Source organism: Trachinotus anak, unplaced genomic scaffold (genome assembly GCF_046630095.1).
Source record: "Trachinotus anak isolate AG129_WGS33_773 ecotype Australia unplaced genomic scaffold, CSIRO_AGI_Tana_v1 ptg000014l, whole genome shotgun sequence".
NCBI classification, from domain to species: Eukaryota; Metazoa; Chordata; class Actinopteri; order Carangiformes; family Carangidae; genus Trachinotus; species Trachinotus anak.
In genome coordinates, this window is record NW_027273865.1 from 12,669,452 (window position 1) to 12,685,910 (window position 16,459).

A 16,459-nucleotide genomic window follows, 5' to 3' on the forward strand; every position below is an offset into this window, starting at 1 on the left:
AAAAACCAACATGACCTCACCGCGGTGTGACAACACCTTCACTGGTCAAACAGATCACAAGCCATTAGTCCCTCTCATCAGCAGCAAGCAGATCAATGTTGTTATGCATGACAAGATACAGTGCAAAGGCTGAATCTGTTCTGAGCAAATGGCTGATTGTAACTGATACACTCTTAAGATACCCATCTACGGCTCAGCTGATGCTAGGACACTAACCATGGACACTAGTTCCAAAATGGATGAATGACAGAGCAAATGCTTAATACAGGTTAATTATTGTACGATACTTTTAGTATAGAAACCTGCAAACCACACTGTGGTCAATTGATGAGGTGCAGCTGTTTCTTTGTTTGGTATCCCTTTGTTTGCTCATGTGTGTTGAAAATGACATCATCATAGTTACATGGGTTGTTGCCATATTTTTGTTTTGCCACATTTTAAATCAGGAATAAGGTTTGTGCATTTATTCGTGATATGTATTGGTTGATATGATTGTGTAGTAATAGTGTGTTTAATGTACATATGCTGAAATTAAATTACTAAATTAAATGATAGCTGAAAATATAACAGAGGTACAATACAAGTCTTTATTGAAATAAATGTGTCTACTTAATAGTGCGGTTAACAAATTAGAATGTAAAAAATATAATGCCAGCAGAATGACTTTTACACCATATTATTTTAACTTTTCAGAATGATTTTGGTGCCATCTTCCCCATCATATTCTTTTTTGTATTTTTCTCTGGTTTCAGTAAGATAATATAACATTTTGGAATAAAAATACAAATGAGCAGTCCAAAACTGGAGGCCAGAATAGCAAATATTTCTACAGCAACACTGAACTTCCCAGGAGAGCTGACATATGCTGGAATAAAAGTGATCCAGACTGCACAAAATATCAACATGCTGAAGGTGATAAACTTGGCTTCATTAAAGTTGTCGGGCAGTTTCCGAGCCAGAAAAGCAAGAAAAAAACACAACATGGCCAAAAGTCCTATATACCCAAGTACAGCCCAAAAGCCTATAGCTGAACCCAGAGCGCACTCTAAGATAATTTTATCCTTGAATTCCTCAAAATTCTTCAATGGAAAAGGAGGAGATATTGTTAACCACAAAATACATATAACAACCTGTATGAGAGTGAAAGCCAGAACACTGAGTCTCTGCTGTGCAGGTCCAAACCACTTCATCACATTACTGCCTGGAAGTGTAGCTCTGAAGGCCATTAACACCACTATAGTTTTCCCCAGAACACAAGAGATACAGAGGACAAAGGTGATGCCGAATGCAGTGTGTCGCAGCATGCAGGACCACTCAGAAGGCCGGCCGATGAAGGTCAGAGAGCACAGGAAACACAGGGTCAAGGAGAAGAGCAGCAGGAAGCTCAGCTCAGAGTTGTTGGCCCTGACAATAGGAGTTTTCCTGTATCTGAAAAAAATGAGTGCAACAACAGCAGTTGTACATGTTCCAAACAGGGACGCAGCAGTGAGCAAAGCTCCCATAATTTCTTCAAATGTTAGAAACTCTGCCTCCTTCTTCACACAGGCATCTCTTCTCTCATTTGACCAGAACTCTGGGTGGCACCGTACACAGGTGATAGAATCTGAAAAGTAATATTAAAGCAAATTTCAGACTTGCTGAGTATGTTTGTTTCTTTTCTTGTTGTTTCTTTTTTTGCATCTGCTCTACAAATATTACACTTACACTTCATGACTAACAGATGACAGATAGATAACTGTATAAAAGCTCTATGCTATTATCATTAATGACTCACTCATAAGCATAAGATCTAAACTTTGTTAAATTGGTAGGTTATTTGATATACATTATTTCGTTGTAAAGTTTTTCAATGTAGAATTTTAATGCTCTTAGTACCACAAACACAATTCGTTTCACCCTCCATACATCTGGATATATCTGTATTTGTTATGTATTTTTGATATGTTGGATGTACTTGATATGTTTTTGATAAAAAATACCAAACACTGATCATATGTTCCACTGGGGAAGGTTTCCTGCTTTTGAAATTAGAAAACACAAATATTTGGAGTGTGATGAAGACAATTTGGTTTTCTGGCACATTCAATTTCAAAGCCATGTATTGAACATTACTAGACCTGTAATGTTGCTTATTTCTCCCTCTGCACATCTTATACAGTCATAGCAGCAGACAGGCTTTCCTTTCTGGAGAACCTTGCGAGTTCCTGCGGGACATTTCTCACTGCAAACTGACACAGGCACCTGCATGAACAAAAACTCTTTTGACATTCACACATTAACAATGATATTGTAATGAATAATTATAGTGATGATTTGTTAACTAACCTGTTTTGAGTTCTGTGCCCAAATTAAAGACTTATTTTGCAGATTCAGCTGTTTGTCTGCAGGTAAAGATGCATCATGAAGACCAACTGTGACAAAGTCAACAATGCCTTTTTCCGTTGGCTGCCAGTTTATAATTTCATACTTTGCTGCTGGGTCTCCATCCTGATTGAAGTAAACCTCATCTCCCTCCTTTGTTTTGAATTGAATGTTTTTTATACGCTGTAAAATCTAAGAATATGCATATTCATTTGATTAATTATCTGACAGATGTTCTGTAGGCCTGTTGGCTCAACAGCATGATAGACAGACTGTAACACTCATTTTTAAAAACATTGGAACTGCTTTTCTTGTGACCTAATGTCAAAACTAGAATTCAAGTATTTAGTGTTGAACTCACCGTGAATGGATCTAGCTGCACCTTGGGGTTACATGTTTCATTACAGCCAAGAATACTATGAAGTGCGTGGGCCACAGCGTACACTCCTTTGTAGACATTGTTAAATATAGGCATGAGTGACATATCAGTGAAGCTGTTATGCACTCCAGTCAGATCCTCATGTCCAGTACACTCTCTCTGATTCTCTGCTGATGACTTTGACTGCTTGAACTTACAGCTAAATAATGTCTCCCAGAACTCTGTAAATATTTCATTACTAGATGAATTGAGTGGCCTCACATTGAGTATGAACTCTCTCATGCCACTGACATGTGCTTGGGGAATGGACAGGCCTATTGCACCATCCAGAATGTGATGCTTATCCATTTCTGCAGTTTGGGAATCAAAGATCCAGCCCTCACTGCCTACCCACTGGTACCCAGTCAAGTTGTAGTTGGACAACCAATGTATTAGCACATCCATATCCATGTGGGAGACAAAAGCAACAATCACCTTGGAGGTGGACATCTTGATAATGTCAATTATCTTTTGTATTTTGTCTGGTGGATCTGTTCTAAAGAAAGGCACTGAGTACTCCAGACAGATGCCCAGCTGCTGTGCACTTTCTGTGAATGTGGCCATGCCATTATTACCATAATCATCATTGGTTCTAATAGCTCCAACCCAAGTCCAACCAAAGTGCTTGACCAACTGGGCCAGGGCTCTGCTCTGGTAGTAGTCACTGGGTATTGTTCTGAGGAAGGATGGGTACTTGGTTTTGTCACTGAGACAAGCACAGGTGGCAAAGTGGCTGATCTAAATGAAAAAAGAGATCATTATGTAAAATATAAAATATTCACACAACCATATTTCCTCTGAGTATTACAATTACAAAATATTTACCAAATCTACTCACAATTGGGATATAAAAAGTTCCAATAACAGTAGCTATAGCCATGCAGGGAGAGGAAGAGGTTTCTCCCATAATGGCCTGCACTTGTGCAGGTCTGGTACATGGTGAATCAGAGGTTGCAGATTCAATTTCATTACCATTGGCCAAGGCCAGTGCAACCCTGACACTTCTGGCAATGGAGCCACAAGCATCATACATTGTATAGCCCAAAGCAATGCCAGGCAGTAGGTCTGTGCTGTTATTAATTTCCTCAATGGCAAAAATCATAGCCTGGGCAAACTGGAACCCTCTGAAATTCAAACTAAATACAAACAGTTATAAACATTACTTGTTGAAACACTTGAAATAGAAACAATAGCACAGTAATTGAAAGCATTTGGTGGTATTAATGTACATAATAGAGCATATTTCTCATGTTAATACACAGTTTGATCACTTGTTATGTACATGTTTTGTATCTCTATCCTCTTGCATATTTTGAATCTAAAGAGATTTACACAATACAGTTTACCTGCTGCATTCAAGTGGCAGTGGTTTGTGCATGTAGGTATCCTGTCTGTCTTTCCAGCTGCTGTGGAAAGAAAATATTCCCCCCAACATAATGTCCCCAGCCATAGATAGCTGAGGGTTCTCAGGATCACCTCTCTGCCTACACACTGGCTTCTCAGCTTGAGAGAAAGATGCTACCAACAACAGCTGTAAAAGAGCCCATCCTTGTTCCGGCCATCTCTGTGTGGATGTCATTCTGTCTGAGAGAACTACACCACTGGGTGGCTTCACATGTACCTTAATGTAAATCAGAAGCTTGCACTGGTATTTATACATTTTGGAGCAGCTTTAAAAAAAAAAATAAAAAAAAAAAAACGTATTTTGTCTCTGTGGGCCCTGATGTTGCAGCAAAACGAGGGAGGTGCCCAAACAGAAAAAGTTTGTGGCCATAGTTTATTTTAAATATCTTTGGTGTGTGGGCTGTCAGATCAGAATATTAAAATGTGCTGTACATTTTCCTTCCTCTTCATATTTTTGTTTATTATAAAGATGTGATTTTCAATTGAATTTATACTGGCAGTTTAAACATTAAAAAATGGATGAAGACTAACCCTTTAAAAAAACGTACACTGTGGTCCTTAGAGGACAAAAATATCCACTCAAAAAACATTGTAAGAAGAATATATTGTATTGTATATTAATATTATTTTCCACTCTCACTCAACATTAGTTCTGATCATAACTACTAAATATGTGCAAATTCATTAGATTTTGGTGGTCAAAGGTCAAGGTCATGGTGACCTCAGAAAACATGATTCGGGCCTTGTGAAAGCAATATCTCAAGAACTCCTCGAGGGAATCCCTTCAAACTTGGCACAACTGGCTACTTGGACTCAAGGCTGAACTGATTAGACTTTGGTGGTCAAAGGTCGAGGTCAAAGTAACCTCACAAAATGTGGTTTTGGCCTTGTGAATGTAATATATCTGTAATGCCTTGAGGGAATTTCTTCAAATTTGCTGCAAACATTCACTTAGACTCAAGAAGGAAATGATTAGATTTTGGTGGTCAACGGTCAATGTCAGTGTGACCTCACAATTTTTGACCATTACTCAAAACTTCACACAGCAATTATGACAAAATTTACCGAAAATGGTTATAACTTTATATGCCCATGGATAAACAGGGATGTCACCTGAAACCAGGCATGGAAGCATACAACCTGGCACAGCGACATTCCACCTCACGGTCCAGGGCTGGAGGCATTTTGGGTTGTTTTCGGGTTGTCCATCCATCTCATTCTCGTGGACATGATATCTCAGTAACTCCTTGACGGAACATCTTCAATTTTGGCACAAATGTCCACTTGGACTCAAGGATGAACTGATTAGACTTTGATGGTAAAAGGTCAAGGTCACGGTGACCTCACAAAACATGATTTTGGTCTTGTGAACATAATATCTCGGTAACACCTTGTGTGACCTCACAAAACACTTTTTAGCCATTACTCAAGACTTCACTCAGCAATTATGACAAAATTTCACACAAATGATTATTAGTTGACTCTGGATAAACAGGGACATAAACTGAAATCTCATGGAAAATAGTAAAAACTTAAATTTTGGAGTCAGGACTTAAGAATGAAAACATAATAAAATAGATTGTGTTGTTTTATGTGGTAATAGCAGTCAGATCAAAAATTGCAGTCTTAATGGGCTTCAGTGGGGACCTTGTCCTTCCTTAAGGTCCTGAGTGCCATTTTGTGATAAAGTGTATTATTGACATAATACAGAAGCTGAGGTTTAAATTCCAAAATTCCCCAAAAATACACACCCTTGGAAAAATTTGTGCCATTTACAGTGACACAGCCAAAAAGATCAAAAAATCAAAAATGAAAAGCTTAGACAGGCTTAAAGAAAATGAATCAACAATACAGTAAGTGGTTCAGTAGAGATATACAGACTTGTTGAACCTGCATCAATTGATTTTTTTTGGCCACTTGGATGCAATGCAACAAGCTGTAAGCATAACATTATCACCTTCTTAAGTTGATATGGCTTTTATGTACACATCAAGCAGACATGTCCAGTATTAAGTCTCTTGTATCTCTATTTTTGACTCCACCATCTCCTCTTTAGCTACTTTAGCTGCAATACTTGAATGTGTTCACCAGCTAGTTGCTAATTTTGTCATCTGACATTTTATGGTTGGCCCTCCTCTCCAAATATGTTGTGCCCTAACAGGACACTTCTGTGCTTACTTTTTTTTTCAACCGATAGGACTATAGCTGTCCACAAAGTAGAGGTGCTCCTTGTCTCTCCTTAGAGAGTCTTCTCAGCGCACTATATCTATTTTATGCACAATGTATTTAATGTAAGAGTAAGCCTATCCAATCAGCCTTGGTTATTTATATATAGCATGTAGTGCAATGAAAGCTCACGCCCTTGCTTGCATTGCTATGGTAGTGTATCCAGTTGCATCTCATGGGCTTGTTACTTAAATACATTTTGACCCATTTAATATGTAGGTCAAGAGGTTTTCCCAAACAACAGATGTGATTGTAACATACAGTGTATGAAAAATATATTCTCTGCCATGTCAATGTGTGTATAAGTTAAACCAAGATAGCACATGTAGGCCTGTAAGGATTTAGGAAAAACACAATAATCTATGACCAGTCTCTCATAGAATATTCACAGGAGAAAGGTTTGAATGAATTAATTTATGATTTATACTGTGGATAGCATATAATTCAAGACTGTGTGTAGCACAGTCTTTCCTGCTTTCCTGATACATCACTTACAATGACTGTCACATTCTGAAATAACTGCCTTTTCCTGTCTTTATATGATTTACTGAAGTGCATAGTCACTGATTCTGTAGTAAAGGGTTAATAAACATTTTTTCATGGCTGTTAAAAAAAAGCAACACAAAAGAATGCACCTTTTACATAACATTTTAATTTTATTTGACTTTTATTAATACATATTAATAAATTCAAACAGTTATTCATTAAAATTTTTCCCTCACCCAAAAAAGAAAAAATATATCCAAGCCACTTACACAGAAAACTCAGCTGCCACATTTCAGGTCTTGTTTGCTTTTTGTGCCATGCAGTATTTATGAGAGTAATGTTTAAGTCATCTGGGTTGTTGATATGCAGACACTGTAAGAATATTTACATGCAAAGCTATAGAATCAGCCCTTTTATTACATAAATAATTTAGTGTAGTTGCAGACCTGAAAAATCATGTTTCCTCAGCAGTTGCTATATTTTAAGTATCAGTGTATAAACTATATAGAGACATAGAAAAATTATAACATTAAATGTATTATTGTTGTTTTAACAAGAAACTCAAAGGGCTCTCGATGTCACTTTACCCATCAAATGTTTCTTTGTATTGTTCTCAGGTTTTAATAAAATTATGTAGCACTTGGGCAAAAAAATACAAAACAGCATTCCATAACTTGAAGCTAAAATAGCAAATATCTCCACAGCCACAGTGAACTTCCCAGGAGAGCTGACATAAGCCGGGATAAAGGTGATCCAGACAGCACAGAATATCAACATGCTGAAGGTGATGAATTTAGCTTCATTGAAATTATCAGGCAGCTTTCGAGCCAAAAAAGCAAGAAAAAAACATAACATTGCTAAGAGCCCTATGTATCCTAACACAGCCCAGAAGCCTACAGCTGAGCCTAAAGCACACTCAAGTATAATCTTCTCTTTATAGTGGTTCATATTTTTGAAGGGAAAAGGAGGGTTGATTGTCAGCCAAAGTATGCAAATCACAACCTGTATGAGAGTGAAAGTCAGAACACTGAGTCTCTGCTGTACAGGCCCAAACCACTTCATCACATTACTGCCTGGAAGTGTAGCTCTGAAGGCCATTAACACCACAATCGTTTTCCCCAGAACACAAGAGATACAGAGGACAAAGGTGATGCCAAATGCAGTGTGTCGCAGCATGCAGGACCACTCAGAGGGCCGGCCAATGAAGGTCAGAGAGCACAGGAAACACAGGGTCAAGGAGAAGAGCAGCAGGAAGCTCAGCTCAGAGTTGTTGGCCCTGACAATAGGGGTCTGTCTGTAGTGGAAAAATATCAGAGCTATAGTCATTGCCAGGCAGGCACCAAAGATGGAAAAGGTGACCAACAGTATACCCATCAGTTCCCTGAAGGTGAGAAACTCAATGGCTTTCAAGTCACAGCTGTTCCTGTCTTCATTGGACTTGTACTCAGGAGGACATTTGTCACATTTCACTGCATCTGAAAGCATAAATATTTTTAGGCTGTAAAGCACACACATCTTCAGATACACCAGTAAAGTGCTGGCAGTGATTTTGCCCAACAGAAACACGATGAGTGCTAGAGTAACATCTAGGAGTCCTGATGTCTCACTTGTGCTGTTGCTGAACTCCCCATCAGCACAGGTGATGCAATCAAAACAGCAGATAGGTTTGCCCTTAACAAAAGCCCGACGGGTCCCTGGCAAACAGCTCTCACTGCAAATGGACCTTGGCACCTGCATCACAGTGACAGCGTTAAAAAAAGCATTTATAACTTTATAAAACTTCTAGACTCATTATTATCACGTAGATATGGTACTGAACAGAGCAACCATGAATTACTTTTTGAAATAATGACTTAGTCATTCATGATAGAAAGGAAGAATGTTAAGTCCAAAATAAAATTTTAAAAAGCTCATCATAACATTAACTTACATCAGGATTCTTGCCTGCCCATATGGCTTTCACATCTGCTTTCATCTCAAATTGCTGGCCCTCAGGCCGGGAGGCATCATAGTAACCAATGGTCTCAAAGAGGATGTAACCTGTGTCATCCATCTGCCAGTTTACTAGTGCATAACGTGCCACAGGGTCACCAAACTCATCAAAGAACACATTTTCTCCAATCTTCGTGGTGAAATTGACCTGGGTCAGATAATGCAGCACCTGCAGAGAAACAGTGATGTTGTTTATTTCTCTACATCATTATTAACATGCACAGTGGTTTTTATGTTGGAACATTGCATGCTATATTTACCTGCCATGGCTGAATATTTTCCCTATCAGCACAAGTGTTGTTCTCAAAAGGCCCCTGTCCATCTTTGCAAGTAAATAGCATGTGCAGTGCATGACCTACAGCATATGTGGCCTTGTAAACATTATTCAGCAAACTGGCATCTGAAACATCTGTGAAGCGTGTGTTTGTGTCCCACAGAGACTCATTCCCAGTGCAGGCTGCGCCTGAACCCTGAGTGTGAGTCTGTGCTTGGGGAGTCAGGGTGCACCTGAACACGGTCTCCCACAACTCCACCAGTCCCTGGTCACCTGGTGTCATTGAGGGTCTGCTGTTAGCCAGGAACTCCTGCAGTCCAGGGATGTGAGCATTGAGTGCTGCAAAGCCCACTGCCCCCTGGACCACAGCGTAGTTTACTGGAGAGGCAATATAGCGGTAAGTGATCCAGCCCTCACTGCCCACCCACTGCAGGCCTGTAACATTTTGACTGTGGAGCTCTTTGATAAGGATGTCAAGGTCTGTGCCATCAGCAAAAGCCACTATTACCTTAGAAGTGGATTTCTTTATAATGTCCACCACCTCTAAGAACCACTTCCTGGGGTCAGTCCTATAAATAGCCACTGAGTACTCAACACATACACCTTCCTTTTCAGCTGCTTCCAAGAAAGTAGCCATGCCACCATTCCCATAGTCACTGTTAGTTCTAATAGCTCCTACCCAGGTCCAGCCAAAGTGTTTCACCAGCTTTGCCAATGCTTTGCTCTGATAAACATCACTAGGTATAGTTCTGAAGAAAGAAGGATAGTCTCTTCTGTTACCAAGACATGCACAAGTAGCTGAATGACTGATCTGAAACACAAGTAACAGAGAGAAATAGCAAATTTTCATCATGTTCCTACAATCCACTTAAGCATGGATGTCTTCAATACCTGATATGAAACATACATATAATAAAGCATTTTCACGTATTATAATACTTCTCATTCAACACCACATATTTGCTTGACATGTGTAACAAGTGTGCATGTCCCCAGCACTCACCACAGGTATATGGAAGGGTCCCATGGTGCGAGCAATACCTATTGTAGAGGTGGATGTGGTTTCCCCTATGACAGCATGCACACTGGAGAGTTTGGTACAGCTGCCTTCCCCACTCTCATACCTATTCATCAGGTTTAGTGATGCCCTGATGGACAGAGGGATACTGGGGCAGGAGTCAAAGATCCTGTAGCCCAGTGTCATTCCTGGCAGCAGCTCTGAGCTGTTGTTGATCTCCTCTATGGCAAACATCATAGTGTACGCATACTGAAGCTCTCCTGGGTCCAGTCTGAAAAAAAAGAAGAGGGAGCGAATTGTAGAATTTATGAAAAGTAAAAACTGTGAATCATACATAAGAATCATACACAAGGATTTACACTTTAAAACATGACATACAATTAAAATGACATCATTTTTTTCATCCCTTTCTTACCCTTCACACTGGATTGTTCCTGGGTTGTCTTGTAGAGCTGGATTGACACTGACTGGGTTCTGATGAAAGGAGAAAATGCCTCCAATGTTGATGTCTCCCGCCTTAGAAAACTGAGACAGTTCTTTTGTGCCATATGTTTGACACACAGGCATTCCTCCTCTGACAGCCAGAAGGGAAATAAGCAGCAGATCTGATATCAGCAGCATAATTGTTCACCTCAGTATTTACCGCCCATGGCCCATAGTAAAACCATCCAACTCTGAGCATTTTATAGGGTTTTTCTTTTAACTATCATAAAGCCTTGGGGGCTTGGGTGCAGCATATGTGAATATTGTGTTTCTCTTCACCAATGACAACACTTGTGGTGTGACTGACACATAGATGGGCCTATTAGATGGCCAACCACATTTGCTCATCATCTTTGTTTTTCACACACCTAATTCCTTACAATAATAATTTCAGAAACCGAACCATGCCTTTGGGGATGTCTGAGCTGTTGTTGTGTATTGTATATTTTATTTAAAATGTGACTTTTAATTTCAAGCTAAATCATACAATATAAGGAAAACAACATTTTTGGACACTGAAAAAGGATTCTAAAATCTAAAGATTTACATTTAAAAGGAGCTGAACCTTTTTTTTCACATCAAACATATCACAGCAAAAGCATTCTGAACACAAATTAAACCATATCCCAATCAGACAGATAATCAGTTCATGCATCTGTGTTTCCCTTTCAAAGGTACTGTATTATAAATCTAATGCAATATTTTATTTTTACTTTCAATTCTTCAGACATATAATTCAGTGCACCTGAGAACTTTCAATTTAGAATTCAGATTCAGGGATGGCAATGCACAGAAAATGTTTATGGCTTTTAATGATCTTGAAAAACAAAGAGAAAAGTGCACATATGTCCATTTCCTGGGGTCATATTGTTTCCATTTAGCAAAGAACTACATGTGAATAAGAAAGTTATCTGCATACTGTTCATAGGGGGCAGAAAAAACTTAGGACACTTATTGCGCCTTTTCAGTGTTACTAATCTGCATACTCATTTAGAGTGATTTTGACTGGTTTCTCCCCATCATATGCTTTTTAGTATTCCGCTCCGGTTTCATTATTAAAATGTAACATTTTGGAGCATATATACAGAAAAGCAACCCAAAGCTAGAAGCCAGAATAGCAAATATCTCCACAGCCACAGTGAACTTCCCAGGAGAGCTGACATAAGCTGGGATAAAAGTGACCCAGACTGCACAGAATATCAACATGCTGAAGGTGATGAATTTGGCTTCATTAAAATTATCAGGCAGCTTTCGAGCCAGAAAAGCAAGGATCAAGCATAGCACAGCCAGGAGTCCTATATACCCCAACACAGCCCAGAACCCTATAGGTGAACCTAAATCACACTCTAGAATAATCCTTTCAGTGGCATGAGCTGTGTTTTTGTAGGGCAATGGCGGGGCAAGAGTTAACCACAGCACACAGACTAAAACCTGCAGTAAAGTACAGCTGAGAACACTTGTTCTCTGAAGTGGGGCAGAACACTGAGGAACTGTGTTTGCTGGCTTTTTAGCCTTAAAGGCGATCACCACTGCCATGGTTTTAGCCAAGATACAAGACATGCATAGGGCAAAGGTGATGCCAAATGCTGTGTGTCGCAGCATGCAGGACCACTCGGTGGGGCGGCCTATGAAGGTCAGAGAGCACAGGAAACACAGGGTCAAGGAGAAGAGCAGCAGGAAGCTCAGCTCAGAGTTACTGGCTTTGACAAGAGGTGTGTGACGAAACCGAAAGAAAACACATGACACCACTAGTGTTAAACTTGCTCCAAATAATGAGAGAGTAGTGAGAAGGGCCCCCATGGTTTCTCCATAAGACAGGAACTCGATCACCTTTGGAACACACTGGCTGTGATCTTCATTTGACCAGTACTCCAGTGGACACCGTGAACACTCTCCAGAATCTGAAAGAAAAACATGAAGCACTGAAATGTCTTCATGCTGTAAGCTGTAAGTTATGATAGCAGTCATATTAAAATAAGCACTGGTTATATTTAATGACATGTAGGTGGGTAGTTATGAACAAATGTGACATAATAAATGACAATTAGGAAGGCGTTTACGCACTGTTGGAGTTGCTGATCTCTCCAGCAGCACAGGCGATGCAGAAGAAACAGCAGATGGGTTTGCCTTTAATTACAGCCTGCCGGAAACCTGGCAGACAACTCTCACTGCAGACAGACTGAGGCCTCTGCAACAACACCACAGCTCAACACTCTCAGTTTGTTCCTTCTGTAGTCAAAATACTACATTTAATTTATTCATCATTAGGTAATATATAAAACAAACCTAAAACTGCAAGTAAATAAATACAAATCAAATAAGAACGTATTTGTAGTATGCCATGAATAAAAACTAATTTGTGACTCCACACTCAGTGGTTCAAAATATCATCAATGATGGGGAATGATGATTAAACCTCTCTTTAATTTTGATTTTAAAGATTTATCTAATCTCAGCATGTGATTTCCTAAACATTACTGAATGGACCTGGCCCAGGGAATAGTTCATACTCAAAAAATGTACAGTAAAGTGACAGTAAAGCTAAAAGAGCTTTTATCATTAGTATTATTATTAAACTGCTATTTATTTATCTACTTTAACTTATACATTTTTAACTAACTTGTTTTTATTATATCCTTATTGTGTTTTTTGAAATGTGCATTTGTATGGAGCTGTCTGTATTTCCAGTGGTTTGTCTTGTGTGTTGGTGAGCCAAAGACAATTTTTCACTCTGGTGGACATTAAAGATGCATTATTTTCTATTCTATTCTATTCTATTCTATTCTATTCTATTCTATTCTATTCTATTCTACTCTATTCTACTCTATTCTATTCTATTCTATTCTATTGTTATTATTATTATTAATATTATTATTATTATTATTATTCATTTTCATGTGAGTATTGTCAGCTAAAGTTGATATCATATCACTGTTCCCACACACTTATCCTCCTCCATAAGGAGTATTCCATACTTAGACCTTTGATACCTTAGAGGATCCATCAGCCCATATTATGTTTATTCCATTCATGGTAAACTGCTTTCCGTTTGGTAGTGAAGCATCATAGCTCCCCACAGCCACAAACACAGTGTCTCCTGCTTGGTTTTTCTGCCAATTCACCAGCTCATATGTCGCTGCAGGGTCTCCATTTCCATCAAAATACACTCTTTCTCCTGACTGAAGAGTGAAATTCACACCCTGGAGATGTTCCACAACCTACCAATAGAGAATTGTGGTGAATAACTTAAAGTACAGAGAACTGTATATTATTTAAATCCTTTACCTAACTCATGAAGGCAACCTCTTACCTGATTTGGCTCTAAATGATCTTTCCATATGCATGATTTGTTCACCTCTTCACCACATTTTAACATGTTATGCATGGCATGAGCCACAGCATACACAGCCTTATAGACATTGTTAGAGATCCTTAGCTCTGACACATCTGTGAAAGGATTGTTTATGTCCTCTAGTCTCTCAGAGCCAGAGCACTGGGTCTGTCCATGCATACTGAATTGAAAACTACAGCCAAAGGTTGCTTCCCAAAACTCTTTCAGCACATTACTCTGAGGGTCCTGACGTGGGTTAACCTGTAAAAGAAACTCTCGCAGGCCTGTGATCTTTGTCTTTCTAATGGTGAAGCCCAGAGACCCTGCCAGGATGGCAGAGTACCTCTTACTGGCCAAATGTCCGGCTGTAATCCAGGATTCACTGCCCACCCACTGCAACCCAGTCATGTTCTGCTTCACAGCTTCCTCAAGCAGAATGTTCATCTCACCCTGGGCGAGGAAGGCAACTAAAACCCTTGCAGTGCCACTGCGGATCACTCTGACCACCCTGGCAACCTGCTCACTGGGGTCAGTTCTTGATATGGCCTCTGAGTACTCGATACAAACTCCTTCCTGATTTGCAGCCGTAATAAATGTTGCCATGCCATTGTTACCATAGTCATTGTCACTTCTAACTGCCCCAACCCACGTCCAGCCAAGATGCTTTACCAGTTTTGCCAGCGCTCTGCTCTGGTAGTAGTCACTGGGGATGGTTCTGAAGAAGGAGGGGTACTCTTTTCTATTACTCAGACAAGCGCATGTGGCAAAGTGGCTGATCTAATAGAAAAGACAAGGAGGGAGACAAAGATACATAAAAAGCATTTGAGTGGTCAGACTGAATTAAAAGACAAAACATTGACAAAATGTAGTTTGGCTTATCTGAGTTTTGACACATTGTGCTGCATGTGTGAAATCCAAACTATAGCATAGCCACAATTTTGCCAAAATTCACAGAATTCAGTTTTTGCTGAAGATTACTATCCAATAACCTGATTATCACCTCTGGAGTGTCCAAATACAGTAAAGTGGGATCAAGTCTTTTGGAAAAAAAGAGAATAGCAAAATGAATAAAAAAGCAACATTGAGATTATAAATATATACCACTGGTACTTTGAAAATCCCTGAAATCTGTAGCATCACAATCGTCGAGGAGGACTCAGAGGCTCCAATGATGGCATGAACAGATGACTGGCTGGAGCAAGTTTTTCCCAAAGTCCTTTCCTCTCCATTCATTAGACCCATCACTACACGCGTTGCAGGCAGAGTTGAACCACAGCTGTCAAATACTTTATAACCCAGTGAGATATTAGGCAGCAGAGAGCTGCTATTGTTGATCTCCTCAATGGCAAAAATCATTGTTTGGGCAAAACGAAATTCTCTGAAATTTATCCTGAAAAGAGTAACAGTTTTCAGACTTTTCTTCTGTTTGGAAAACCAGCAAATGAAAAAGACAGCAAGAAGACAATAAACAGTACCTGGAGCATACGAGAGGCTCTGGAGTATCTGTGAATGAGAGAGGAGGCTTTGAGATTTGACTGTGGATGGAGAATGCTCCTCCAATAGTAAAATCTCCTTCCTTAGATAACAGAGGAAACTCCGGGCTTCCCAGCATCTCACAGAGCACAGTGTCCTCCTCTGCTCCAAAGGCTCCAATAAAAAGCACAAGCAATAACATTACATAGACACAGTCACTCATCTGGTACAAAGTGGGACACACTTGCACACACAAACACTGTGATGACTTCTTCTAACATTGACCAAAATATGTAGCTCCTGGGCAGAGCTTTATACCTCTTAAGAAATGATTGAGGTCCTCCTATCAAATAACAGTGTGATGATGTCAGACCACTTTGCTGCTCTTCATCTGACATGGTATATTCTGTTTTTAAGGCCATTATGTACCTCTAAGCTGTAAATTAACTTCAAGAGAGATGTGATGAGGTATAGAAGATGGTCATTTTTTTTTGCGGCAAATTAGTTGTACCAAATCTAGGGAAAATAGAAAAAAGAAATGCTCTGGAAACATTACATAAAATTATTGTTATTCCTCTCACAAACGTGTGAACCAAAATTTGCAACATTTTTATACTTAAAAGAAAAAAATATCTAAGTTTATAGTTACAAGTATAGTTACGAGTATTATTAAACATACAAAATTATAAATAGGATTTAAAAAAAACAAAAACATTTTGATGGTGGAGTTAAGATGATTTTAAACCTTAAATTACATTCTGTTGCTACATGGGCACACAAGCAGGTACTGCCCTCACACTGCACTTGACTTTCAAGTGAGGACAGGTTTTGACAGAGAGCAGTGCAGCGTATGGCTTTAGAATACATTTTATCAATTATTTTTGGCACGGTGCATTAAGAGGGAGTTGTGGATTATCATCAACTGGATAACTAAATCCCATCAAACTCCCCTTGATTGTGGTCAGCCATTTGTGAGCATGCACGTTGATTATG

At 39.3% G+C, this 16,459-nt stretch overlaps 3 protein-coding genes across 5 annotated transcripts; all 3 read right to left on the reverse strand.

Annotated features, from left to right (window-relative positions):
- Positions 1-449: 449 nt before the first annotated feature.
- Positions 450-3,812, reverse strand: LOC139632427 (extracellular calcium-sensing receptor-like). The gene is made up of 5 exons (XM_071497346.1): positions 3,618-3,812; positions 2,723-3,517; positions 2,326-2,553; positions 2,118-2,241; positions 450-1,603 (listed from the first exon to the last, which is right to left on the reverse strand). Exons 1-5 carry the CDS (start codon positions 3,810-3,812, stop codon positions 690-692), a joined length of 2,256 nt encoding a protein of 751 aa, XP_071353447.1. The 3' UTR covers positions 450-689.
- A 3,326-nt stretch (positions 3,813-7,138) lies between these two features.
- Positions 7,139-11,124, reverse strand: LOC139632078 (extracellular calcium-sensing receptor-like). The gene is made up of 5 exons (XM_071496820.1): positions 10,595-11,124; positions 10,165-10,450; positions 9,148-9,972; positions 8,826-9,056; positions 7,139-8,626 (listed from the first exon to the last, which is right to left on the reverse strand). The coding sequence occupies exons 1-5, from the start codon at positions 10,798-10,800 to the stop codon at positions 7,457-7,459; spliced, it is 2,718 nt and encodes a 905-aa protein (XP_071352921.1). The 5' UTR covers positions 10,801-11,124; the 3' UTR covers positions 7,139-7,456.
- A 192-nt stretch (positions 11,125-11,316) lies between these two features.
- On the reverse strand, positions 11,317-15,883 carry LOC139632074 (extracellular calcium-sensing receptor-like). Of its 3 annotated transcripts, XM_071496817.1 has the most exons (7): positions 15,469-15,883; positions 15,095-15,383; positions 14,268-14,770; positions 13,973-14,228; positions 13,653-13,880; positions 12,727-12,850; positions 11,317-12,563 (listed from the first exon to the last, which is right to left on the reverse strand). In XM_071496817.1, exons 1-7 carry the CDS (start codon positions 15,687-15,689, stop codon positions 11,653-11,655), a joined length of 2,532 nt encoding a protein of 843 aa, XP_071352918.1. In that variant the 5' UTR covers positions 15,690-15,883; the 3' UTR covers positions 11,317-11,652. The 3 variants fall into 3 exon arrangements, with proteins under 3 accessions (XP_071352918.1, XP_071352917.1, XP_071352916.1); XM_071496816.1 differs by having other exon boundaries at positions 13,973-14,770; positions 15,095-15,371; XM_071496815.1 differs by having other exon boundaries at positions 13,973-14,770.
- Between the last annotated feature and the right edge of the window lie 576 nt (positions 15,884-16,459).

Excerpts from the sequence above, each read along its gene's own strand:
- LOC139632427 (XM_071497346.1), bottom strand. The coding sequence starts at position 3,812 with ATGTATGATGCTTGTGGCTCCATTGCCAGAAGTGTCAGGGTTGCACTG. Across the intron at positions 2,554-2,722 it reads TGCAGCTAGATCCATTCACG|ATTTTACAGCGTATAAAAAA; the intron begins GTGAGTTCAACA and ends GCATATTCTTAG. Across the intron at positions 1,604-2,117 it reads AGAAATAAGCAACATTACAG|ATTCTATCACCTGTGTACGG; the intron begins GTCTAGTAATGT and ends ATTACTTTTCAG.
- LOC139632078 (XM_071496820.1), bottom strand. The coding sequence starts at position 10,800 with ATGCTGCTGATATCAGATCTGCTGCTTATTTCCCTTCTGGCTGTCAGA. Across the intron at positions 9,057-9,147 it reads AAAATATTCAGCCATGGCAG|GTGCTGCATTATCTGACCCA; the intron begins GTAAATATAGCA and ends GTTTCTCTGCAG. Across the intron at positions 8,627-8,825 it reads GGGCAGGCAAGAATCCTGAT|GTGCCAAGGTCCATTTGCAG; the intron begins GTAAGTTAATGT and ends ACTGTGATGCAG.
- LOC139632074 (XM_071496815.1), bottom strand. The coding sequence starts at position 15,689 with ATGAGTGACTGTGTCTATGTAATGTTATTGCTTGTGCTTTTTATTGGA. Across the intron at positions 14,771-15,094 it reads GGATTTTCAAAGTACCAGTG|ATCAGCCACTTTGCCACATG; the intron begins GTATATATTTAT and ends CTTTTCTATTAG. Across the intron at positions 12,564-12,726 it reads AGAGATCAGCAACTCCAACA|ATTCTGGAGAGTGTTCACGG; the intron begins GTGCGTAAACGC and ends TTTTTCTTTCAG.